The sequence below is a fragment of the Sminthopsis crassicaudata genome, chromosome 2 (genome assembly GCF_048593235.1).
Source record: "Sminthopsis crassicaudata isolate SCR6 chromosome 2, ASM4859323v1, whole genome shotgun sequence".
In the NCBI taxonomy this organism is placed as follows: domain Eukaryota; kingdom Metazoa; phylum Chordata; class Mammalia; order Dasyuromorphia; family Dasyuridae; genus Sminthopsis; species Sminthopsis crassicaudata.
In genome coordinates, this window is record NC_133618.1 from 375426611 (window position 1) to 375453342 (window position 26732).

Consider the following 26732-nt stretch of genomic DNA (forward strand, 5'->3'; position numbering starts at 1 on the left):
ATGGTCAATAAGTGGTAGGTATAAATCTGGGTTTCCTACCTTTACTTTTTTCTCAACCTTAAGGACATCACTCTCCTTGTTCTTTCTCATACCATTATTGTCATTCCCTGTCTAGCTCTTCATTCTTATATATGTCCTTTTACTGTGGTTGTTTCTTTGTCTTCAGTCCTGACTTTTGAAGTCACCCCCACCTTTCCAGTGCCTAGGGAACTACTTGGATGTCCCAACAGCAGTTTATACTCAGTGCAATCAAAATGGTTATGCATTTTTTCCTTTTCCTTACCATTTTATTCCTTCCATCTTTGACCCAACTATTTAATTTATCTTCCATATTCCTTAAAGTAAACAATGGCTTTTCCCCCCTTTATCTCATTTCCTCATTACAATCTGCCTAAACTGTTACAGTAGCCTCTTTGTGGGGTTTTGGTTTTTTCAGTTCTACCATCAAGTTGGTCTTCACACTACTGCTACAGTGTTTTTAATCTATAGCTCCATTTGTTATTCCTCTGCTCAAAAATTTTCATTAGCCCCCGATTGCTTAACAAATAAAGTTCATTTTTTTGCTCATCATTCAAGACCCCTTAGAATTTCCCATAAGTCTAACTCTTCAGTCTCTGGGTTTTTTCCTTATGTTATTCCCCTTAATGTGCTCTTCTCCATAGAGTGTGATTAACTCTCTGCCTCCAGAACACAAATTTGCTCTTCTGTTTCCAAGCTTTTATTTAGGGTGCCCTTTTGTCAAAAATTTTTTTTTCCTTTCTTCCCAGCTATACTGACTGAATTCTTACACAGAATTACAGAATATTAGACTTGGAAAAGCCTTCCCACAAAGGCCATCAAGTTTAAGCCACATCCAAAAAGAATCCCTACTATACCATTCCTAAAAAAGTTATCATCCAGCCTCTGCTTGGAGGATTCCAAGGAAGGGGAGGCCATTGCCTCTTGAGGCATCCCATTTCATTCTGAAACAACTCTATTTAGGAAATGTTTCCTGTCATCAAATCTAAATTAACTTTTTTATAACTTCTTCCTTCTGCTTTGGATTCTGTTCACTGGGGCCCAATGTACCAAGTTCAATCTTTCTTCCATTTGACAGCCCTTCAGATCCTTGAATACAGACCTAGTCTCTCACCTGTTTTGTTTGTTTGTTTGTTTTGTTTTGGTTTTTTGTTTTTTTTTCTCTAGAACAGACATTTCCAGTTCCTTGAAGATGCTCAGATGACATAAACTCAGAGCCCTTCACATTCCTGGTTCCTTTCCTGTAGATATAGATAATCAGTGGCCTCCCTAAACTATAGTACCTAGAACTAAACCCAACACTCCAGATGTGGCTTACCCCAAGCAAAATACAATGATTTACATAGAACTTCCTTATTCCGGGAGCCATACCTTTCAATGAAGAAAAGATGGCATGAGCCTTTTTGGCTGCTGCATCACATTGATGACTCCTATTGAATTTACAAACACCTAAGATGCCTAGACCTTTTTCAGATGAGCTACTGTTCAACCAGGCTTCTTCCATCCTATACTTTTTTTTTCCTTTTTTTTTTTTTATTAAAGCTTTTTATTTACAAAGCATAAACATGAGTAATTTTTCTAACATTGACCCTTGCAAAACCTTTTGTTCCAAATTTTCCCCTCTTTCCCCCCCACCCTTTCCCCTAGCTGGCAGGTAGTGCAATACATGTTAAATATGTTGAAATACATGTTAAATCCAATATATGTATACATATTTATACAGTTATCTTGCTGTACAAGAAAAATCAAATGAAGAAGATAAAAAAAAGAAAAACTGAGAAAGAAACCAAAATACAAGCAAATAGCAACAGAGAGAATGAGAATGCTATGTTGTGTTCCACACTCTGTCCCCAGGATTCTCTCGCTGGGTATAGATAGCTCTCGTCATCACTGAACAAGTAGAATTGATTTGAATCATTTCAATATAGATGAGAGCCACATCCATCAGAATTGATCATCATATAGTCGTCTTGTTTCTGTGTACAATGATCTCCTGGTTCTGCACATTTTACTTAGCATCAGTTCATGTAAGTCTCTCCAGGCCTCTCTGAAATCATTCTGCTGGTTGTTTTTTACAGAACAATAATATTCCATAACATTCATATATCACAATTTATTCAGTCATTCTCCAATTGATGGGCGTCCATTAAGTTTCCAGTTTCTAGCCACTACAAATAGAACTGCCACAAACATTATTGCACATACAGGTCCCTTTCCCTTCTTTAAGATCTCTTTGGGATATAAGCCCAATAGTAACACGGATGGATCAAAGGGTATGCAGTTTGATAACTTTTTGAGCATATTTTCAAATCACTCTCCAGAATGGTTGGATCCCATTCACAGTTCCAGCAACAATGTATCAGTGGCCCAGTTTTTCCACATCCCCTCCAACATTCATCATTATTTGTTCCTGTCATCTTAGCCAATCTGACAGGTGTTTAGTGATATCTCAGAATTGTCTTAATTTACATTTCTCTGATCAATAGTGATTTGGAGCACTAGTCTCAATTTCTTCATCTGAAAATTGTTCATGTCCTTTGACCATTTATCAACTGGAGAATGGCTTGAATTATTATAAAGAGTCAATTCTCTATATGTTTAGAAATGAGTCCTTTATCAGATCCTTTGGATATAAAATTATCTATTTTGTGATCAGTAATGATTTCTAGTTCTCCTTTGGTCACAAATTCCTTCCTCCTCCTATGTTCTTCTAATTTGTTTATAATATCATTCTTATGTTTAGATCATGAACCCATTTTGACTTTATCTTGGTATTCAGTGTTAGGTGTAGGTCAATGCCTAGTTTCTATGATTCTAATTTCTAATTTTCCCAGCAGTTTTTGTCAAATAGTAAATTCTTATCCCAAAAGCTGGGGCCTTTGGGTTTGTCAAATACTAAATTGCTATGGTCATTAACTATTTTATCCTGTGAACCTAACCTATTCCACTGATCAACTTCTCTATTTTTTAGCCAGTACCAAATGGTTTTGATGACCACTGTTTTATAATACAGATTTAGATCTGGTACAGCTAGGCCACCTTCATTTGCTTTTCTTTTCATTAATTCCTTTGAAATTCTTGATCTTTTATTCTTCTAGATCAATGTTGTTATTATTTTTTCTAGGGCAGTAAAATAATTTCTTGGAGTTTGATTTGTATAGCACTAAATAAATAGATTAGTTTAGGGAATATTGTCATCTTTATTATATTTGCTTGACCTATCCAAGAGCACTTGATATTTTTCCAGTTGCTTAGCTCTGACTTTATTTGTGGAAAGTGCTTTGTAGTTTTGCTTATGTGGTTCCTGATTTTCCCTTGGCAGATAGATTCCCAAATATTTTATATTATCGACAGTTATTTTAAATGGAATTTCTCTTTGTATCTCTTGCTGTTGGATTTTGTTAGTGATATATAAAGATGCTGATGATTTATGTGGATTTATTTTATTTCCTGGAACTTTGCTGAAGTTGTGGATTGCTTCTAATAGTTTTTTAGTTGATTCTCTGGGATTCTCTAAGTATACCATCATATCATCTGCAAAAAGTGATCATTTGGTTTCCTCGTTACCTATTCCTATCCTATACTTTCAAGGTTAGTTTTCTAACTCATGTAATAACTTCACAGTTATTCCTACTGAATTTCATCTATTTTGATTCAGCTTTACATAAAAACAATTCCATCCATTGTGTTATCCTTCCTTCCAAGCTTTGTATCATTTATAGATTTTTATAAGCAGTTAATATATATCCTTATCCAAAACACTGATAAGAAATATTAAGTCCCAAAGGGCTAAGCATAAATCCTTGGGGCAATGGAGAGCTGCCAAGTTGACTATGAACCATTCGTGGCAACTCTGAGTTTGGCTAGTTCAGATGAATTCATCTCATTCATAAGGAAATGCTTTTATAAAATCTCAATATCAATAGTGCCCCCTCTTTAATATAGCTTTCCTGAAATCCCCTATCAGACTAGACTTTTCTCCACAACTCATAATATCTGTCTATGGCAGGGGATATGTGCCTTACTTCCTTCCTGGCTTGACTTCCTCCATAGCTATTACAATTCTGAATATAAAAGCACTGGCCTGGGAATCAGGAAACCTGAGTTTGAGACTTATTTCTACCACTATTGGCTATGTGTCTTTGTATAAGTCATTTCATGGACCTTCCATTTTCCCCAGCTATAAAGTAGAGAAAGTAATCCCTGCCTGACCATCCTCACAGGATCTCTACAAGGGTCAAATGCATGAAACTAATTTAATTGTTAAAACTTCAAGGTACCCAAGCAGTCCAGTTAATTAAATATTAATTCAATTGATTTATTCAATTCAAAATAATTGAATATTAAAATCAGCAAACATTAGGTGCCTTATGCATGCAAAGTATTCTACAGGGTTTTAGAAGGGATAAAAAAAGATTAGATGACTGTCCCTGTCTTTATGGGATATATTCTCTAATAAGGTGCTATGATGCTCAATATGTAGATAACTATAATATATACTAATGTCCAGTAAGAAGAAAACAGAAAGCAGTTATGGGAGGTTTAAGGTAAGAAAACTCTTTCAGATGAAAGTCAGCTTGGTATAGTGGAAAGAATATGGGACCTGGATTTGGAAGTGATTAAGATCTGAATCCCATCTCTGGTACTGAGTAGCCATGTCATCATGGATAATCACTTTTCTTGTGCAAACCTCAGTTTTCTTATCTGTAAAACAGAGATAATAATACCCATCTTTTGCAGGGCTATTGTGAGGCTCAGATTAAATACTGAATGTAATGTGCTTTTTGTAAACCTTTAAGCAGATATAAATGTCAGCTATCATTATCATCCTTTCAGATTGGGAGAAGGAAAGGCTCTGTAAGCAGGTGGCATTTCAGCTGGGTCATTGTGTGGGTGAGGGTATTTAGAATGGGCATAATATTTCCACTCTGCTTCACAGGGTTGTTGTGAGAAAAGAGCTTTGTAAACCGTAAAGCATTAACAAAATGAGAGGAGTGGTTATTATCATCATACTCCCACTTCTCTATGGCACTGTGTATTTCATGCATGATTTGCTTTACTTTTCCCACTTGATGTGCATTGCCAATCCTTCCAAGAAAGCAGCAAAACTGAAAGGCTAACTCAAGACTGACGTGTCACTGAAGACTTAAGTTTTACTTTTCAGAAATGTAGAGCCATGAGCTGAATAACAGCAAAGACCTTTCAGCAGGTCTTTTTTTTCACATATAGTTCCTATTACTCAGGAAAATGTTTACAGAACAAAAAGATAGAGGCTTCCTTCTTCTCAGTCTTACAAGTCTCAGTGAGAAATAGTAGCCAATCCTGTCTTTGGATGTTCAGAGACCTGAAGGCAGTGCAGAACAGGAGCAATTGATGTTGTTTTAAAATAGTGAGGACCTGAATTCAGATTTCAGCTCTAATATTGATTACCTGTATGAACTTGATCAAGGATTTTAGAGACTCTTCAAGGATCAATCAAGGATAGAGGCTCTTATTTCTACATCTATAAAATAAGAGGGGTGATAAATAAAAAGTGAGACATAACTTCTGAATAATTAATAACCAATTTTATCAGTGAGAGCTGGCAGATAATAATAAAATGATGGTCATTTGGCTTTCTTTTGTAAATCAAAGATGAATCATGGAGGCCACTCAGTGTTTATATACTCTTAGAAGAGTGGTTCTTCCCGAAAGGCAAAATCAACTTAGTTAACAATTAATAAGGGAATGAATATTATAATGAAAGGTGGGCCTATTCTAATGAGGGGCTTAGTATGTGATTCTGATCATATCATTCATGGACACAGAGAGACTCATCTCAAGCCAATTCACTGCTGCCTCAATACAAAAAGGATTTGTCCTCCATCCAGTCAGTGAACTGTGGTGGGATAAGAACAAAATGTTCTGGGTGGGGTGAATTCTTTGGTTAGAGTCAGGCATGCCCTAGAGAGGCTTAGATTTTTGAATGAGGAAATAGAAAGGAAAAAAAAAAACAAACCTGTACTCCCTTCCCCCGTGTTAATTGGTTATTAATATAAGAGAGAAATGATAATTTCTTTTAGGGAGTTAAAACATGTAACTTCTAAGGGCCTTTCCATTTTTAAGTCTATGGTAGTCTATGTGTCCCACACTGTCCACAGTGCACACAGATTATGTGACATTGAAATTATTTAAATCATTTCCACTCAAGGTCTCAGTTTCCTCCTGTGTGAGAAGAGGGGGTTGACAAGAAGAGGAAGTAAAAGATTTTGGAAATTGCCTTCTGAGATAATGAAAACAAGCAAACAAAACCTTTGTAGCAGTTAGAGTTATCTAAAAGTAAAATAGGCTAACTTGGTACATAGTGAAGGCTTCCAAGATTCTAGAAATCTTATTGCAATTTTGTCAACTTTGAAGCTAGTTACAACTCTTAATGAATGACATCTCTATATCCCTATAGAAATCCTGGAGCTGCCATCTCTAATAGTATCTAATTAGATGCTGAATCTAATCTACCCTGTAACTTGCCAGGTAAAAACTAGATACCCTCTATCTTCCTAGGCTATAGTTCTTGAAAAAATAATAATTGCAGTAATAACTGACATTTATCTAGCACTTTACAATATGCAAAACATTTAGTATACATTATCTTGGCCATGTCAGCATAGTAAATCAGGGAAATCATAGTAACTCCAGTGTGAAGTCATGAATATTGTCCAGAAGTAGAGGAGAAATCAGCTGGAAAAGGAGGTAGGTTAACTGCCATGGCTCCAGTCTTGGTTAGGCTCAGCTTTATTATTAACAAAAAAAACTCCCAGTTTACAAAAGACTTTATAAATTTGTCAACTGGGAGGTCCTTTGTGAATTGTAAAGCTCTTTGTAAATGACAAAAGATTGTCATTTACAAAACCATTTACAAAGTGCTTTACAGTTTACTGAGGCCAGAGAACACAGCTACTGCAGAACATCTAAACAACCAATCTTGATAAGATGAAATTTAATAGGGATTAAAGTTGAGTCTTTTGCTTGGGTTCTAAAAAATTAACATCACAAATATAAGATAGAGGGAGATATAATTGCAAAATAGTTAATTAGTAATTCTTAATTTTTTAAAAAAAGAGATCTGATTTGGAACACAAGGTTTTGTAATGGTGAATATTGAAGGTAATCTTTCCATGTATTTTGAAGATAAAAAGCTATTATTAAAAAATAGAGATCTGAAGAGTTTTAGTAGATGGTAAACTCAGTATGAATCAGGAATATGATAATATGCCAATCAACAAAGGTTGCATTAAGGAAGGTACACTATCCAGAACTATCAATCATACTATTTAGTGGGTCAGACTACACCAGAATATTATTTATAATACATCATTTATTTATTGAATGGGACCAGGTGAAGATTTCTTAAAAAGTCTACGAGATAGAGTGGGTCAGACCTTAGGCCTAAATTTCAGGAAATCAGAGGGCTGTAGGGCAGAAAAGGTCAGAATGATGAGGTTTAGATTTAGGGAACCAAAATGAAATTAGGGTTTCTGGTGGTCAGAGAGTTAAATGATAAGGTCTAGTGTCAGGTTAGAGGTTCAGGGAACCAAATGGAGAAGTTTGGCTCCCCTGCAACCCCTTGGGATTCAGCACAAAGGTAGGGAGTTTTGGGGACTCCCTTCTGGCAGCACAGAGGTTCTCTGTAAAGGAATTTATAGACCCAAAAACCTAGATTGATAAAAGAAGTTTATTTATGGGCATTGGAAGTAAGGTTAGAAATCCTGACAGAGAGGCATAAAGTCTGGTTAGGGAAGGATGGCACTGGAAACAGTATTCCAGTGGGCAGAGGCCCTTGGCATGCCAAGCATAGGGCTGGCATGTTTGGAACCTCTGCAAAGAGAGGATTTTAGTCTGGCTCTTTTTATAAGGAGAGATTTAGCTGAAGGGGTCCCATGGGTTGAGTCCCAAGTTGGGTCCTTGATGGGTTTCAGCTTGAGCTAGAATTTGAATTGAATTCTATGAGTTTCAGGACTGAGCCAACCCCACCCAGATAACAAAGATTAAACTGTTTGTCCCTTGGGGCAGGGTCCCTCTCTGTGGCAGAGTTGAAGGAGATTTTCTCCTTTAAGGATTTTCAGAGATTCGGGGTCCCCTCTTTAAGACCCTAGGACTAAACTTCAGGAAGTTATTAACCCACAGGAAGTAGACAGCATTGCTGACCATTGGTCAATGGTTACTTCCTTTTTACTCTATCAAATAACCTAATAATAAATAAATAAATAAATGATAAACCCAAGTCTTTTACTATTTAATCAATTTATTGTTTTCTGGCCCAGGGCCAGAAATCATGCTGGAGGACTGGAGCTCTCAGCTCTGGGTCTGCACAGCTAGTGTTCTTGGAGCTCTCCTTGAAAGGATTGAATAAATGCTTCCTCTTTGTATCTGAAGATGCGCACCCATTGCTCATGTTTATCATATTGATAAATGAGTGTGCTCCGAATCTGGGTAATCAGAATGGTAAGGACATTTGAGTTCATTCCATGTAAAGTTTGAAAACCCATGTAAAAATTTGAAGAAACTGAATATTTTACCTGGAGAAGAAAAGATGTAACATGGCAGATATGATAGCTTACTTCAAGTCTTTGAAGGACACAGATGATAATTACATTCCTTCTTTTTGATCCTGGATGCAAAAGCAATAAAAGTACATACAAATTATAATGAGCCAAATTTTAGAGTACACATTACAAAAAATGTCCTAACAATTTTAGTTATCCAAAAGGAGAAGAGGCTGACTTGGTTGGTAGTAGGTTTCAGGACCCTAAAGGCTGAGTGATCTCTTGTTAATTGAGCTGGAAAGGGGATTTTGTTTGAGTAAACCCATATAACCACTATGGTCCTTTCTAACTCCTAGATTCTGAGACTCTGTAATAGAACTTAAAGATTTACAATAAATGAGTAATAAATGCTGACTAGTCGACTGCCTTATTGACAAAGTACTTTATATATATATATATATATATATATATATATATATATATATATATATATATATATATATATATATATATATATGTATGTATGTCGTTCCATTTGAGCCTTTGAAATGATTAATGCAAGTATAATTATCCTTACTTTATAGATAAGGAAAGGGAAGACTAGGAAGTTGTGACTTAATTCAGTTATTTAGCAAGTGAGTAGTCAGTTGAGTTTAGGATCTGGATATTTTGAATTCGAAGTCAGCATTTTCACCTCACTACTTACACTTTGCTTATTATTCTTATCTCCAAAAGCATTTCTGGCTTTTGTTGCTGGGCTCATCCAATTCCAATAGGCTAGCTTCCCTTCCTCTTACAAAGAAAGTGGCTTCCATGCTTCTACTTGTCCATTTTCCACCCACTGTACCATGCCTGGCACCATGTAGTATTTTCTTTTCCTATTTATTTTCCCCAATTAGAATAAAAGCTCCTTGAGGGTAGAGAATGTCTTGCTTGTTTGTATTTGTGTCTTCCATGCCTGGCATATCCGTCTTAATTAGGGTTCTATTGTTATATGATACACACTATTTCAGGACAATAATAACACTTTGAATTTATATAGAGCTCCTTTTATCTTAAAAAAAAAAAAAAAAAAAAAAGTAAAACAAGTATAATTATCCCAATCTGGGGAAATTGAAACTAAAGGAAATGAAATTACTTATCCAATGCCATAATCTGACAAGTCAGAGAATCACTGGAATCCACTTTTTATTTATAAGAATATATTCCTTTAAGTCAGACAATGTTTTATTTTTCTCTTTAAGTTTCTAGGATCCACTGCAGTGCCTTGAATTTGTTTAGTAGACACTTAACAAATGTGTTTTGAATTGTATCAGCCACACTAAGTCAGGACCCTGGATGTGAATCAGGTCACCACTGTCAGTTCTCTGCTCTTTCTTCTACTTAACATCCACGACCTACATTAGAGACAAATGGCTGGGTTGTGTTTTGACCATGCACTTTGGCTCAGTGACCATAGCACAAGACTGGAAACTTAAAAACCGCAGATATCATAAGAATCCCAGAGATGAAAGGAAGCACAGTGGTGGTTCCAAAAAAATCACTTCCTAAGTACAAGATGTGAGTCAAAGCATAAGTTTTCATTTTTTTAATGCACAGATTTTAATAGAATTGAATTTATAGAATCACAGATTTAGAACCAGAAAGTGAAATTGTTGAAGGGTGAGGACCCCAGGCTGGTGTCACTGGTTTGCGAAAGGATTCACAGTCCCAGTCTGCAAGCAATGTTTTTGGCAAAATGGATTTATTTCACTGAGAAACTATTTCTTTGGCCCACTTCCTGATTAGGAAGATAGCAAAGTTTGGGATAGAGTCTTGATATTTATTTAGTCTTCTATGGTTTGGGGCTAGGGAGCGATTAGGGGCTAATTTCCAAATCAATAAGGATGGGAATTGTTTCCCAGACCAAAATGATTCCCAGATCAATTGGAGATGGGAGCTTCCCATGGGAACCAGATAGTTTTCCAGAGCCAGGAGATTCAGGTGAATGGGGATCATGTTTAGGAATTTCCCCAGGCCAGGTAGCCTACCCCACCCCCACCCCCATCCCCGCAAAGATCAAGGGTACACAGTTCTATTTCATCATTCTCCCCCTCAAGTAGTACCCCCAAATTCATTTGGGCAAAAGGATGCAGTTCTCATCTTCTGGAGGTGCTTCAAGCTGACAAGGACCTTAGAACTGTCTCTATGCTCAATGGGGGTTCAGACCAGGATGGAAAGTGCAAGATCTAAAGATGGCAGCAGCAGTGTCTAGGGGATATTGAGTGTCCAAGTCAGTTGTCCCATAGTCTCCCATGATCTTCAGACTGAACAAGTAGTTGGAAATTCATAGCTTGGAACCTGGAGGAAACAAATCTCACAAGCAGGTTAAAAGGGGATGGCATCCAGGGTGGAGATGGTGACATTTGGGAGGGGGGCCTTTGAAAATAATGCATCAGGTCCCATCTGTGGCCTGCCTTGGGGATGTACACCCAACAATCCTGAATGCCCCCACTGCCCATGAGCTCCCTAGCTAAAAGACTAAGAAGGAGTTAACTATTGGCAGGGGCCATAGAATGATAAAGAAAAACTGGAGAGAGGATGCTAGGAGCAAAGTTCTCATCCTTAGAGTGGGAAAAAGTAAGGAAGAAGAGAGAATGAGAGAAAGAAGAACATAGACAATTTTATCCTTCTTTCTCCAGAGTGTTCGCAGGAGTCCTGCAAAAAAGTAGCTCCAGATCCTCTTATGGGTTCACAGGAATATTTGGAAATATCTGAATGAGAAGTAATGGAAGTAGCATTTTTAATCCTAGAAATATGAATCCAGCTGGGGAATCCTTCCAGTTTGACTGACATTGGAGTAGTTAGAATGACCTTATATGGTCCTTTTCACTTTATACCTAGAGGGTCAGCACCTTCAGGCTTCCAAGATTTCAAGTACTCACATCCCCTAGATTTACAGGGGAGGCAGTCTGAGTATGAGCATCTGTAGGTTTGGGGAGATGCTCATTTGCATATTCTGAACTGCACTAAGCTGTGTGGCAAACTGAGTGACCAGATGCTGTTCTGGGTCTACAAGAATGTCAGTGGTTAGGAAGGATCTCCCATACAGAAGTTTAAAGGGGCTCAGCTTAATGTTCTCCCAAGGTGCAATGTGAACTCCAAGAAGCCCTAATAGGAGATTCTTCACCCAGTCCTTTCCAGTCTCTAAGCACAGTTTAGTACGGACTCGTTTGAGGGTGTGATTCATTTTCTCCACCTTCCCAGAAGCCTGAGGACCCCAGGCAGAGCAGAGGGGATTTTGAGTGCCTTGGCCACATTTTGGGTTACCTGAGTAGTAAAGGCCGGGCCATTGTCACTCTGCAAAGAACTAGGCAGGGCAAAGCGAGGTATGATCTCTTTTAGCAAGCACTTTGATACCTCCTGAGCTTTCTCAGTCCTGCAGGGAAAAGCTTCTACCCAGTTAGGAATGATGTCAGCAAAGACCAAAAGCAACTTGTAACCTCTTCAGGGGGCATATGTATAAAGTCTAATTGCCAATCTCCCTGGGTGTGTGCCCCTTCTCTGAACAGGCTTCAAGAGGGAGGGAGGCTTAACAGCTCCTTCAGAGTTTACTTGGGCACAAACTGGGCAGGCCTGGCAGCCCTGTCTGATCATCTCTCCCAGCTTGTGACCAGTAAAAATGCGTTTCACAGGGGATTGAAGAGCATTTCTTCCCAAGTGGGTAGTTTGGTGAAGACCAAAAATAAGTTTCCACTGGCTTGCCTCTGGGATTAAAAGCTGACCTGAGGGTGTTTGAAACCAGCCAGAAGGAGGAAGGGTGTATCCCCTTTCTTCTGTTAGGGCTTGTTCCTGGGGGCTATAGGAAGGGGTATATGAACCAAGGAGCTGAGGGATTAAAGGTGCCATAGTCAGGGGTAAACGGGCAGCACCTTGAGCAGCTGAATCTACAAACCTGTTTCCCTTGTCCTGAAGTGAATCTCCCTTCTAGTGTCCTTTACAAAATATGAATGAAATCTCTCTGGGTTTATGGACAGCTTGCAATAGTTGCAGAATTTCCCCCACATGTTTAATAGGAGACTTCTTTGCTGTCAAAAGTCTCCTTTCTTTCCATAAAGCCCCATGAGCATGCAAAATATGAAAAACATATTTGGAGTCTGTATAGATGCTCACTCTCATTCTTTTCCCCAGTTCCAAAGCTCTGGTTAGGGCAATGAGTTCAGCTTTCTGGGCAGAAGTCCCAGGAAGTAGTGGCTTAGCTTCCAGGATGCTATTGAGGGTCGTTACAGAATAGCCTGCCTTTCTTTCCCCATTTTCAAGAAAACTAGACCCATCTGTAAACCATTCACCATCTGGGTTGTCAAGAGGAATGTACCTCAAATCAGGTCGGCTGGAATAGAGAGAATTTAAGCTTCCTCACATTTGTGAATGATGCCTCCTGACTGAGTGTTGTCAGGGAGCACGGCGGCAGGACTAAGGGTGTGACACACTTGGAGAGTCAAGTCAGAGATATCTAGCAGGAGAGCCTGAAATCTAGTGAGCCTCCCACCAGCAAGCCACTGATGCCCTTTGGCTTCTAAAATGATCTGAACCTGGTGGGAGGTTAGGTTATGGTCCAAATGTTTGACAGACTGTCAGGTAACCCTGTAGCCCCTAGAGACCAGAAAATTAAGAGTTTTTATGGCTGCATCTAGGGAAGCTTCTTGGGTGGGGCTGTAGATCAAGATATCATTCACATAGTGGATGAGACTGCTGTTAAGCAGCTCCAAATCCCTTAAAATATTTAGCCAATGCTAAAAGTTTGTGCTTAAGAAATTTCTCAGTCAGGAGTTGTAATCCCTCCCTAGCCTCTGCCTTTATTGGATAGTGGTGTTTATGGGGGAATACACTGTAGTCCTACAGCCTGACTAAGGTTGGGGTGGTGTGAGTGACTCACCCAGGGATTCATTCCTTGGTCCCAGACAGAGGAATCTATTTTCTCTTAGATTTCAAAAGGAATGTAGGAAGGCTTTGAAAGAAGCACAAAAAGGTCATCTGAAGGTCTGAGAAGAGAGAATTGGGTCCCCACTTTCACCAATAATCATGCCCCAATAAGGGAGCAGGACAAGAGGGAATAATAAGAAACAAGTGTTTAAATAACAGGTCATCAAACTGGCAGGGCAGAGGGAAGGTCTCAAAACAGCTAAGTTTCCCTTCAATCCCCATTCTATGGAGGGAGTGAGACCAGTGTTGACATGCAACAGAGAGCAAAAAGAAATTTAATGGTCTTACTGGCCCCATCCAAGGATACCCAGGGTTCAGCTATCATGATGGAGCAAGAGGGAGCTTGAATCCTGTAGCGCCCATCCTCTCAGGCATCCCTGGAGAGGGAGAGAGGTATCAGAACTCTCCTGGTCAAGGGTACTTCTGCTAACAGATGCAGGAATTCCGAGTCTAGGCATCCCTAGTCAAGGAAGTCTGCTAAGCATAGAACTCCTGACAGCCCCAAACTTTCCCAGGTGTTTGGATTGTCATTTGCTATGGAACAGAGATAACAGAAGCAAGAGGAGGCTTACCTTGGCCTGGAGGATGTACAATTTCAGGATCCTTATAGCAGGCCACCAAATGTTGAGGGATGAGGATACCTAACAACAATGGGGGTCCCCAGGTCAGTGTCATAGGTTTTGTGAAAGAATTAGTCCCAGTCTGCAAGTGAGATTTTTGTCAAAATGGGTTATTTCATTGAGAAACTCTTTCCCTCAGTGGGCTGCTTCCTGATTAGGAAAAATAGCAAAATTTGGGGTATAGAGTCTTGATTTTTATTTAGCCTTCTATTGTTTGGGGCTAGGGAGTGATTAGGGGCTAATTTCCAAATCATTAAGAGTGGTGATTATTTCCCAGACCAAAGTGATTCCCAGATCAATTGGAGGTGGGAGTTTCCCATGGGAACCAGATAGGAGGGTGTGGATGGGTTGAGATTCAGGTGGGGATCATTTTTAGGAATTTCCTGTGGGAACCAGGTAGTTTTCCCAGATTCAGGGTTTTTCTAATCCAAGTCACCACTTCCCCAAAGATCAAGAGGACAGAATTCTATTACATCAAAATAAATAGCATTTATTTAGCACCTCTTGCATTATGCCTTAGCATTCTTTACAAATATCCCATTTGATCCTCACAAAATATCTTAAAAGCAGTCTAGTCCAATACAGAGAAGGAGAGGAGGTCCATAGAAGTCAGGTGATTGACTCAAGATCACACAGTAGTTGAGCCAAGATTTGCACCCAGATCCACTAAATCCAAATCTGGCATTCTTTCCACTGCACCACATTGCTATGTGCCAAATGTTAGGCTATAGGTATACTAAGCCAAAAAATGGAAATTACAAACTGAATTTACATTGAGAAGTAGATGGAAAGTAGACAAAAAAAATACAAGGTAAATATCAATTAATGACAGAAGTTAATGCTAAACTATGGCAGCCAAAAAGAGCTGAGAGTATTTTTTTTAGAAGTGATGTGTAGAAGTATTTCAAAGTCTGATTCTTTTTGTGCAGCAAAACAACTGTTTGGACATGTATACATATATTGTATTTAATTTATACTTTAACATATTTAATATGTATTGGTCAACCTGCCATCTGGGGGGGGGGGAAGAGGGGAAAAATTGGAACAAAAGGTTTGGCAATTGCCAAATGGCAAATTACCCATGAATATATCTAGTAAATAAAAACTATTGAAGAAGGAGAAGAAGAAAGAAGAAAGAAGAAGAAGAAGAAGAAGAAGAAGAAGAAGAAGAAGAAGAAGAAGAAGAAGAAGAAGAAGAAGAAGAAGAAGAAGAAGAAGAAGAAGAAGAAGAAGAAGAAGAAGAAGAAGAAGAAGAAGAAGAAGAGAAGAAATGTGTAGAGCTTGTGTGGTGATAATCTCACTATATTCTGTCTTGATTGACTCTCATCTGTAATATTATGTAATAATAATAATAATGAGGAAAGGGGTTGGTCATCTGGAGTGTACCTTAGGATGGATGGCCAAGTTAATAAGGGATGAAGCAGAGATGCTGTGCCTTAAAAAGACTTGGGAGGAGACCTGAAAACTTGTCTTTGAGCATTTGAACATGGAAGAAGAATTAGATTTGCTCTTTGGAGAAACAAGGAGCAGTGACTAGAGGATGCAGAGAAGAAGCCTGATGAATTAAACCTGTCCTAGACTGTGAAATGGGCTGCCTTGGGAAATGGTTATTTTCCTTCATACCTCACTAGAAATTAGTGTGGAGAAGGGGCAGTCAAGTAGGGCTGCAATTAACTATTCAGGTATAAATTGAACTGGAAATCTCTTCCTTCTTCCTCTGAAATTCTGTATCTGAGATTCTGTCATCTGCCTCTACAGCTTTCTGAAGCCCACATCTCCTTTACAATGTCCCTGGTGAGTGATCATCCAGCCTCTGAAGGCCTCCAGTGATGGGAAACATTACATACTGACGTAGCCCATTCCATTTATGGACAACTTAATTGTTAGGAAAGTTTTTTTTTCTTTTATATCAAGCTAAAATTGGCTTCTCTGCAACTGTTATCCTTTTTTCCTTTTTCCTGCTCTGTTTGGCCAAGAAGAACAATACTCCTTTAGATATTTAAAGATAGCAGTCATGATCCCTACCATGTCCTCTGCACTCCTACCGTCTTCTGTTCTCAAGGTTAAAATAACCCTTGTTCTTAAAACGATTCTTATGATGGCATAGTTCCTAGTTTGCTCCTGACTTTCCTAAAATGGGGGTACCAAGAACTGAAAACAGTACTCTATAGGTGGTTTGACTAGCACAAAGGACAGCAGGATCACCACCTGCTTCATTCTAAGCCCTAGACTGCTATTAATGCAATTTAAGGTTGAACTGAGTTTTTAGCTGTCACAACACACTAGTGATTAACACCCAACTTTCAGTCTATTAAAAACTGCCATTGTATAATCCTATCTCCCCCATCCTGTGACTTCTCCAGTCAGGTTTTGGATCTTAAGTAGACTGTCCAATCTCTGGTACACAAACCATTTTAAAATTTATTAGTCATTTTGTTTTGACCCACAGTAATGATCGACAAGCATCCAAACAAGCCCCCCATTTCCCAAATATGTTGCTTTCCCTCCAAAAATATTGTTAATCACCTTTTAGCAGTATAGAGGGAGATGTCCTTTAATATTGGTAGCATGGTGCTAATATTCATGATGAGAGTTTTTATAAACTTCTGGAGTGTTTTTGATCAGAAGTCAAATATCCCAACAAATCCACCTCAAGAGAAAGAAGTGATGCAGAGCAAAGTATACTATTTGCTCCTTTTTATTTTTTAATAGTTTTTTCTTTTTATTCTATTTTTTCACAACATGACTAATATGGAAATATTGTCTCTATATGTAATTGAAAAAAATAAAATATCATTTAAAAACAAACAAAAATGGTCCAGACAACTTTAGCTTTAAGTGTTGGCCTTGTGAAGGACAATATCATCTCCAGGATATAAATATAAATATAAAATCCTCTATATGACATTTAAAGTCCTTCATGACCTGGTCTTCTTCTACCTGTCCAAGCTTGTTATACCTTATTCTCCTCACCCCCAAGTACTCCGAAGTCTTGTTCCCCATACCTAGAAAAAGGTCTTTTTTCACCTCTGCCTCTAGGCTTTCCTGGCTTCCCTCAAGTCCCAGCTATAATCTCCACCTTCTACAAAAAACATTTCCTGATTACCTTTAATGCTAGTGTCTTTTCCTTGTTGATTATCTCCAATTTACCCTGACAAGATCTTGTTTGAATATACTTGTTGACATATTGTCTATACCATTAGGCAATGAACTCCTCAGAGGCAGGGACTGTTTCATGCCTTTCTTTGCATTCTCAGTGTCTGGCACACAGCAGATGTTTACCAAATGCATATTAACCAACTCTTGTCCTAGGACCAACCTAGCTGATCACTCATTTGGCCAAATGACAATTAATTTTTTGGCCATCTCTCAGAGATAAGTTGTAACTTGAAATGGTGAAGGGCATTCCCACAATAGGGATATCATGAAGTAATTGTCACTTTGCTCCCAAGGCTATGGATGAGGAAAGCACTTGCCCCTTAAGTTCCCTTAGATATAGGAATTACTATTATTGATCTGGTTATCAAGGAATAAGTTCTGCATAGGGAGGAGAAGTAGTGTACAATTAGCCTGTGAAGGAAATCAAAAATGTAAGCGGACAAAAACTGAGGGATTGGGAATTCTATGTAGGGGTTCATAGTCATCTCCCAGAATTCTTTCCCTGGGTGTAGCTGGTTCAGTTCACTACTGCTCTATTGGAACTGATTTGGTTCATCTCATTGTTGAAGAGGGCCACATCTATCAGAATTGATCATCATACAGTATTGTTGCTGAAGTATATAATGATCTCCTGGTCCTGCTCATTTCACTCAGCAGCAGTTCATGTAAGTCTCTCCAGGCCTTTCTGAAATCATTCTGCTGGTCATTTCTTATAGAACAATAATATTCCATAATATTCATATACCACAATTTATTCAGCCATTCCCCAATTGATGGGCATCCACTGTTTCCAATTTCTGGTCCCTACAAAGAGAGCTGCCACTAACATTCTTGCACATACAGGTCCCTTTCCCTTCTTTAAGATCTCTTTGGGATATAAGAGCTGCTGGATCAAAGGGTATGCACATTTGATAACTTTTTGAGCATAGTTCCAAATTGCTCTCCAGAATGGCTGGATGTATTCACAATTCCACAATGTATCAGTGTCCCAGTTTTCCCACATCCCCTCCAACATTTTGCATTATCTTTCCCTGTCATTCTAGCCTATCTGACAGGTGAGTAGTGGTATCTCAGAGTTGTTTTAATTTGCATTTCTCTGATTAATAATGACTCGGAGCATTTTTTCATATAGCTAGAAATAGTTTCAATTTCTTTGTCTGAGAATTGTCTGTTCATATCCTTTGACCATTTATCAATTGGAGAATGGCTTGATTTCTTATAAATTTGAGTCAATTCTCTATATATTTTAGAAATGAGACCTATATTAGATCCTTTAGGTGTAAAAGTGTTTTCCCAGTTTATTGCTTCCCTTCTCATCTTGTCTGCATTAGTTTTGTTTGTACAAAAACTTTTCAATTTGATATAATCAAATTTTTCTATTTTTGATCAATAATGATTTCTAGTTCTTCTTTGGTCATAAATTCCTTCCTCTTCCACAGGTCTCAACATACATTTTTGTAAGATTTTATGTTCCAAATTTTTTCTCTCTTTCTACTTTACCTCCCCCCTCCCCAAAACAGCAAGCAATCTGATATGTTATACATGTATGATACTTTTAGACATATTTCCATATTTGTCATGTTGTATCAGCATATTTTTTAAAAACAAGTTTGTGGAATTCAAGCTAAGAACTCCTGATTTAAAACTTTAGGCATCAACATTTTAAAATGGTACTGATATAGATGACAACATCTATGAATCACATATTTCCCTGCCTTCTTAATAGGGCATTTGTAATTTAATTTCCTTTAGTGTTAAATCCAAAGAAGACCTTAGGGAAGAAGATAGTGTTTTATCATTGCTAAATATCAAAAGGAAAAGTTTGAGAAGAGCAAGGCACATCTAAGAAATGACTAGCTATTCTCAGTGTAACTACTTCTAGCAGTCCCTCATAATTTGCTACTTCTAAATTTCTGTGAGCTGGGAAACTAGGTAACCAAGCTTGTTAGAAATAGGTGTGAAAAAGAAATCAATAGGCCCTGAGTGGCAACAAAGGCACTTCTGTGAATCAAGTTCATGATCTTTCATTTATGGGCTTTGTAACAATGATCAGGGATACTCAAGAGTCTTTCTTACCACTTTCCTAACTTTCAAGTGTTGTTCTGAAGATGAGTTAACTACATTGATAGACAGAAGACAGAAATAGGACCACTAAGAAGGTATTATAAGATCAGTTGTGATTGATTAAAGGGAAGGGTTCCCTAACAAGCAAAAGTGGATTGAGCTGCTACTGTAGGCAATGTGCCTGCTATCACTAGAAGAATTCAGAAAATGCAATTTAATTCAACAAGCCTGACCACTGAGTCTACAAAGGAAAACACTAAAACAGTTCCTGTCCTTGGGAAGCTTACATCCTACTAGGGTTTAGGTGGAGGACAGCAGGTACACAAATAAATAATTTCAAGGTAAGAGAAGGAAAAGACTGAGAGCTGGGATAACTGAGAGAAGCTTTCAATTGGAGATGGCATCTGAGCCACATAAAGATATGGATTCTGAGAAATGTATGTAAGAGAATACAGGCAAGGGCAGAAGAGTAGCCCATATGAAGTCATAGCATGAAGGTATGCAATTGAATACCAAGTTTGGAAAATGACAAAGTAATCCATCTTTCCTGGAGTTTGGAATATGTTTGAAAATAGTAAGATGGAATCAATTTGAGAAGGTGGGAGTGGGGGTAATTAAATGCCAGACCGAAGAGTTTCTGCTTTATCCTAAATTTGTCAGCAGGAAACTGACAGGGTCAGATAAGTATCTTATGAAGATTGTTTTGGTAGCTATATGAGAAGGAGAAACTATAATCAAGGAAGCCATGTAAAAGACAATTATACTGGTTCAATTGAAAGGTTATGAGGTTCTGAATTAGAATAATGATTATATAAATGAAAAGAAGGGACTATATGTGATATGTGGATGGGGAGTAGACAATTTGGCTATAGATTGAAACAAGGAATAAAAGAAAAAAAGTGTCATGGTTAATTTCAAGGCTGTGACAGGAATACCTTCAACAGAAATTTGGGTACTTGAAAGAGGGGAAAGTAAAGGGGGAAAGATGAGTACAGTTTTGAACATTCTGTATTCAAGGTGATCATTAGTCATCAAGGTAGAGATGGCCAAATTTGGATGCATTATATAGCTTTGGGACACATCAGCATAGAGATGATAGAGTTCATATATTTGAGAATATATGAAATCATCCAGGAAAAGAATATAGAAAATGAAGAAAAGGTATAAATAAAGCAGTTTTGGAGATTAGCACTTAGGAAATAAGCAGAGAATACTGACAAAGACAGGTAAGAAGAGAATCATGAGAGAGCATTGTGATGAAAACGAAGACAGGAAAGAGTATCCAGGAAGAGCAGTAGCTAAATTATGGTATATGGGGATTGAGACAAGACCATTAAATGCAAAGAATGTTGCTAACTTTAGAGAGGAGAATTTTAGAGGAGAGTGGTGTTCTAAGAATATAGATCACAAAGGTGAATTATCATCTGTTTTGAGAAGGAGGTTAGACAGTTAATAACCATTTATTAAGTGCCTTCTATATGCCAAGCACTGTGCTAAGTGGTTTTGATATAATGGAGGCAAAAGCCAGTCCCTGCTCCCAAGGAATACACAAATCTAATGGGGGAAGCAATAAGCAAATAAATATGTACAAACAAGCTATGTACAGGGGGGAGGCACTAGAATTAAGATAGATTGGGAAAGACCTCATATAGAAAATGGGATTTTAGTTGAAACTTGAAGGGAGCCAGTAAGTGGAAATGAAGAAGTATATTCTTTATTCATGCATTTCAGACATAGGAAAGAGCCAGAGAAAATGCCTGGATGTCATACTGGTTAGGAATAACTACACTATGAGATCATGAAATCAGCTATCTGGGTTTTATCTAAACATTCCCTCCCTCTCCCCAACTCCTGCACCCAGCATAATTTTCTGCAATGTAAGTACCAAATCAGTGTTTGTTGATGGATTGATTGGTTGTTGGAGAACGCAAATGAATTAGATGATCTCTGAAGTCCCTCCCACCACTGAAATTCTGTGATTTGGGCATGAATAAAAGTATAATAGAGCAGCAACAATAATTATAGCTCTCACTGCTATAACACTTTTAAGGGGGAAGCAAATAAACATTTATTAAGTCCTACTATGTGCCAAATACTGTGCTAAACTTAAAACATTTACTACTATATGTTTATACTAATTAATATATTTACACATATTAGCTCATTTAATCCTTACAATAACCCTCTGAAGTGCTATTATCCCCATTTTATTTTTTATAATAGCTTTTTATTTTTTGAAATACATGCAAAGACTGTTTTCAACATTATCCCTTCCAAAACATTGTGTTCCAAATTTTTTTCCTTCCCTCCCTAACTCCCCCTTCCCTAGATAGCAAATAATCCAATACATTAAACATGTGCAATTCTTCAAATCATATTTCCAAATTTAAGTCACTATCCCCATTTTGTAGATGAAGAAACTGAGATATATTGAACTTAAATTATTTACCCAGAGTCACATAGCTAGTCAGTGTCTGAGACCAACTTAGCTGTCTCTGAGTTTATGAAGTATATGCTTGGGGATAACCATGTGAAAGCATAATTTTCTCTATTTACCAGAAATTCAACAAAAGTTCAGAGAGCTAACATGACTTGTCCCATATCACACAATTAGTTAGGACTGGTGCACAGATTCCAACCCATATCTCCTAACTCCAGATTCATCTCTCTTGCCATTAAACCATTTTGTACATAACAGGCACATTAATTCACAATGGAAAGGTTCAGCTGTGTGTGTACACCTTGTATGGATGGACGGCCTAAATGCTATTTTATAATCCTATATTTCACCTTCTCTTATGGTGCTTTATTTCATGCTGAGCACCTTGTGTTTGGGGAAATGGAGAATTTGTTGAATAAGTGATCAAAAGCCTTTGGAGTAAAAGGGTGAGCAAATAAGATGGGTATCATCTGGAAAGCCTTCCTGGAAGAAAACATCGTGAGTGAAAAGCTTGTATGTGCGTGTGTGTGTGTGTTTGACTTTGAAGTCTGAATCTTTAGCAGTAATGTATAACTTGTTTCCTCTCCCTGTCCTTAAGACTCTGATGAGGGGTCAGTAACCCTAATGACATAGTATTATCTTTTCTTTCAGAATACAGAACAACTACTTAGCTTTACAGAGGATTAACCAAGAGCTGGAAGACAAGTTATATCGAATGGTAAGTTCTCTACCAGGCCCTACATGGATGATCTTGGGCTTGTGGTCTTTAGAGAGCTGGGTAAGCATGAACATTAAGAAGACACATCCTATCTCAGAGGTTGCTACATGACTGTTCAGCATTAACCTCTTATACCCTATTAGATAGACCTCTGCCACTGAGTCCCCTTGTAAGCCTGGCCATGAAAAGTCTTATGTGGAAAGCCTAGACTGGAAAATATTCTCTCCTTTTTTTCTAAGGCCAAGTTAAAGTGGATCAAATAAAACTTAGAATTTAGAAATCTAGAAATTGCTTCAGGTGGCATCCTTGTGGCTATATTGTTCAAAGTGAATATAGGAACAGCAGGCCACTCATAGCAACTCTCTATACCTTTGATCTCCAATGAAGATTTCTTATCCAGGTCTTTAAAAACCTCTCCTAATAGCCCCTCCCTCTACTCCTTGTCAGAAAACATAACCTAAATAAAATCTCAGAGATGGAAATGACATAAGAATCATAGAATGTCAAAGCTGCAAAAGGACTTAGAATCATAGAACAGAGAATGTCAGAAGCAAGGAGACCTTAAAATTATTAAATATATTTAAACTGTTCACATGTAAACTATATTAAATTGTTTATTGTCTTAGGGAAGAGGGAGGCAAGTGAGGGAAGGAAAAAAATTGGAATCCAAAATTTTATTTAAAAAATGAATGTTAAAAATTGTCCATGTATAATTCAAAAGATAAAATATTATTTAAAAGAGAAAAATATAGGATATTTAAAATGCATAAGGCTTTCAAGTCAAAGAAGATAAAGCATTACAGCTGCACAGGGCTTTAAAATCATGGAGCATATACTATTGGGTTTGTATCCCAAAAACATTGTAAAAGAGAGAAAAGGATCCACATATGCAAAAATGTTTGAAATAGCATCTTTTTGTGGTAGCACAGAATTGGAAAATGAATGGATGCCCATCAATTGGAGAATGGCTGAGTTAGTTATGATGAAAGTACTGGAATATCATTGTTAAATAAAAAATGATGAGCAGGTTGATTTCAGAAAAGCCTGCAAAGATTTATATGAACTGATACTATAAAACAAGCAGAACCAGACCAACATTGTACATACCAACAGCAAGATTGTATGGTAATCAACTATGATACACTTAGTTCTTCTCAGTAATTCAATGATCCATGGAAATTACAATAAACTTTGGATGGAAAATGTCATCTGCATCCAGAAGACAAATCTACAGAAACTGAATGCATATCAGAGCATACTATTTCCACCTTTTTTTCTTTTGTTTTTTCTTTCTTGTGATTTTTCCCTTTTATTCTATTTTTTCCAACGTGACTCATATGGAAATTTTTTTAAATGAATGTACACCTTTTAAAAAAATCATAGAACAGAAATAGGACATTTGAACATAGAATTAAGAAGGCTAGAGTTTCTAAATCACTATTGATTAGACAAATGCAAATTAAAACAAATCTGAGGTGCTATTTCACACCTCTCAGGTTAGCTAAGATGACAGGAAAAGATAATGATAAATGTTGGAGGGGGTGTGGGAAAACTGGCACGCTGATATATTGTTGGTGGAGTTATGAAGTGATCCAACCATTCTGGAGAGCAATTTGGAAGTATGCCCAAAGAGCTATCAAACTCTGCATACCCTTTGATCCAGCAATGTCTCCAATGGGTCTGAATCCCAAAGAGATCATAAAAAAGGGAAAAGGACACAAATATGCAAAAATGTTTGCAGCAATATTTTTTGTAGTGACAAAAGAACTGGGAAATGGAAATGGATGCCCATCATTTGGAGACTGAATAATTTATGGTATATTTCTGTAAGAAATGATCAGCAGATTGATTTCAGAAAGGCCTGGTGAGACTTACATGAACCGATGCTAAGTGAAGTGAGTAGAACCAAGAGAACATTGTACACAGCAACAAGATTATGTGATGATCAACTATGATGGACTTGGCTGTTTTCAACAATGAGGTGATAAAGGTCAATTCCAGTAGACTTGTGATGAAGAGAGCCTTCTGTATACAGAGAGAGCTCTATGGGGACTGAATGTGGATCACAACATAGTATTTTCACTTTTTGTTGTTCTTGTTGTTTGCTTGTTTTTTTTTCTTTTTCATTTTCCCCTTTTGATCTGATTTTTCTTGTGCATCATGATAAATGTGGAAATAATGTTTAAAAGAATTACATGTTTAGCCTATATTAGATCACTTGCTATTTAGGAGAGAGAGAAAGGAGGGAAGGAAGGAGGGAGAAAAATTTAGAACACAAGATTTTGCAAGGGTGAAAGTTGAAAACTATCTTTGCATGTATTCTGAAAAATAAAAAGCTACTATTATTTAAAAAGAAATGCTAGAGCTTGAAGGGATCTTAGAATCAAAGAACACAAAATTTCAGAGATGGAAAGCACCTTTGAGAACTCATTCTCCTTATTTTACAAAGTAGAAAACAAAAGTCAAGAAAAGTCAAGTCATATTCATGATATCACGCGTGGAATTAGTGATCAGTTAAATTATGCATAAATGAATGACTGGAGTAAGTATGCCAGAAATTAAAAAACTTTAGTCAGGAACGATTGTTCTGAAACACACATTTTAAAACTTTAAAAACTGTTGATATCTTTTATTTTTATCCCAGTATATCTTTCTCTGCCTCCCCTCCAGAGATCTATATAAGATCTTATAAGAAAAGATTAAAAAGAAAGGAAAAACCTAACCAACATGTCAACCAAGTCTGAGGTTCTGTATCCATAGTCCTGCCCCACTGCAAAATATATATATATGTGTGTGTGTGTGTGTGTGTGTGTGTGTGTGTGTGTGTATGTATGTTGGTTTCCTCTTATACCTTTACTTTGGGATTAAGTTTATCATCATAATTTCACAGCATTTGGTTTCCATTTGCTTTATCTGTCATTTTTCCATTTGCATTGCAGTCATTGTGTATGTTGTTTTCCTTGTTCTTTTTACTTCATATTGCCTTGATTCCTATAAGTCATCCTATGCCTATATAATCCTACAAGATGATTGCTGAAGTTTTCATGGAGTCCTCTTTTCACCTGAAACTCCTTAACAGTGAGCAGGAGGAATATTTGAAGGAAGATAGAGGCTAAGACTAGGAATTAGCAGTGCTGGTGACAGCTGACTTACACATTTGTAAGATAAGAGTCTAGAAAGAGAGCTACTGAGGTAGCTGCAGAGATAAATGGGGTTGTATAATCCTTAACACCTAAAGAAACCTGAAAAGGAAGTATAGTGAAACAGAATGGCACAAGAGTTTCAGCTCTGTTACCTCAGTCTTATAACCTCAGTCAGGTCAATTAATTTTCCTGTGAAATAAGAGATTTGGAATACATAACATCTGAGATTCCTCATAACCTTCAGGATGTAAAACTAAGAAGCCTCCAAGACAAGAGTTCTCAAATCTTAGCAGATGAACTCATCAATTTTACTCTCCACTCTTACCAAGGGCAGTCTCCTCCATGTCTCCTGAAAGAGGGTTTCATTTTTAATTCCCCTTGCCTGTATATATATCATTGTCTATCTCAGTCTCTTTTGTTGACCTTCTCCTGTTGAGTTCCTGTGTCTCACAGATAGAAGAATGCTCAAAAACTATTCGTTGTCCTTCTCTCTTTAGGACCCGAAAGGAAATATTTCATCAACTCCTTTGTTCCTTCTTGAGCTCCACCAAATAACACTCACTATGTTATTGACTGGTTGGCAGCCTTCAAGAACTACCCATGAAACATTTTTGAACTGTTTCCTTTTTTATTCTTAGAAAAATATGGCTAAATGACTCTGGTAGCACATTTTTTTTACTTTATTTTAAGTTGGGCAGCTAGGTGGCGCAGTGGATAGAGCACCAGCCTTGAATTCAAGAGGACCTGAGTTTGAATCTGGTCTCAGACACTTAACACTTCCTAGCTGGGTGACCCTGGGCAAGTCACTTAACCCCAGCCTCAGGAGAAAAAAAAAATTATTTTAAGTTTACAAAGTGATTTCCTTGCAGAACTCTCTGAGTCAGCTATAATTTTCCCTATTGTACTACTTAGAAAATGAGGGATCAGAAGTCCATAGAACTGGTTTCAGTATCAGGGGCATAATCTTTGCTAAGTTACCTATATTCATCATTCCTGTTATGTATTATTCATTTATTTGAACCAAAATACTAGTCCATAGATTCCAACTATAAATCCCATATTCTTTCCATCACAGATTGTTAAGGA

The 26732-nt window shown here is 37.5% G+C and overlaps 1 protein-coding gene across 9 annotated transcripts in view; it reads left to right on the plus strand.

Moving 5' to 3' along the window:
- BEGAIN (brain enriched guanylate kinase associated) overlaps nucleotides 1–26732 on the plus strand; it is a 272336-nt gene that overhangs the window by 197138 nt on the left and 48466 nt on the right. For all 9 annotated transcript variants that reach the window (XM_074291270.1, XM_074291266.1, XM_074291267.1 and 6 more), the window contains one exon: nucleotides 22437–22503. In XM_074291270.1, coding sequence (XP_074147371.1) covers nucleotides 22437–22503 — 67 coding nt within the window. The remainder of the gene's footprint in view (nucleotides 1–22436; nucleotides 22504–26732) is intronic.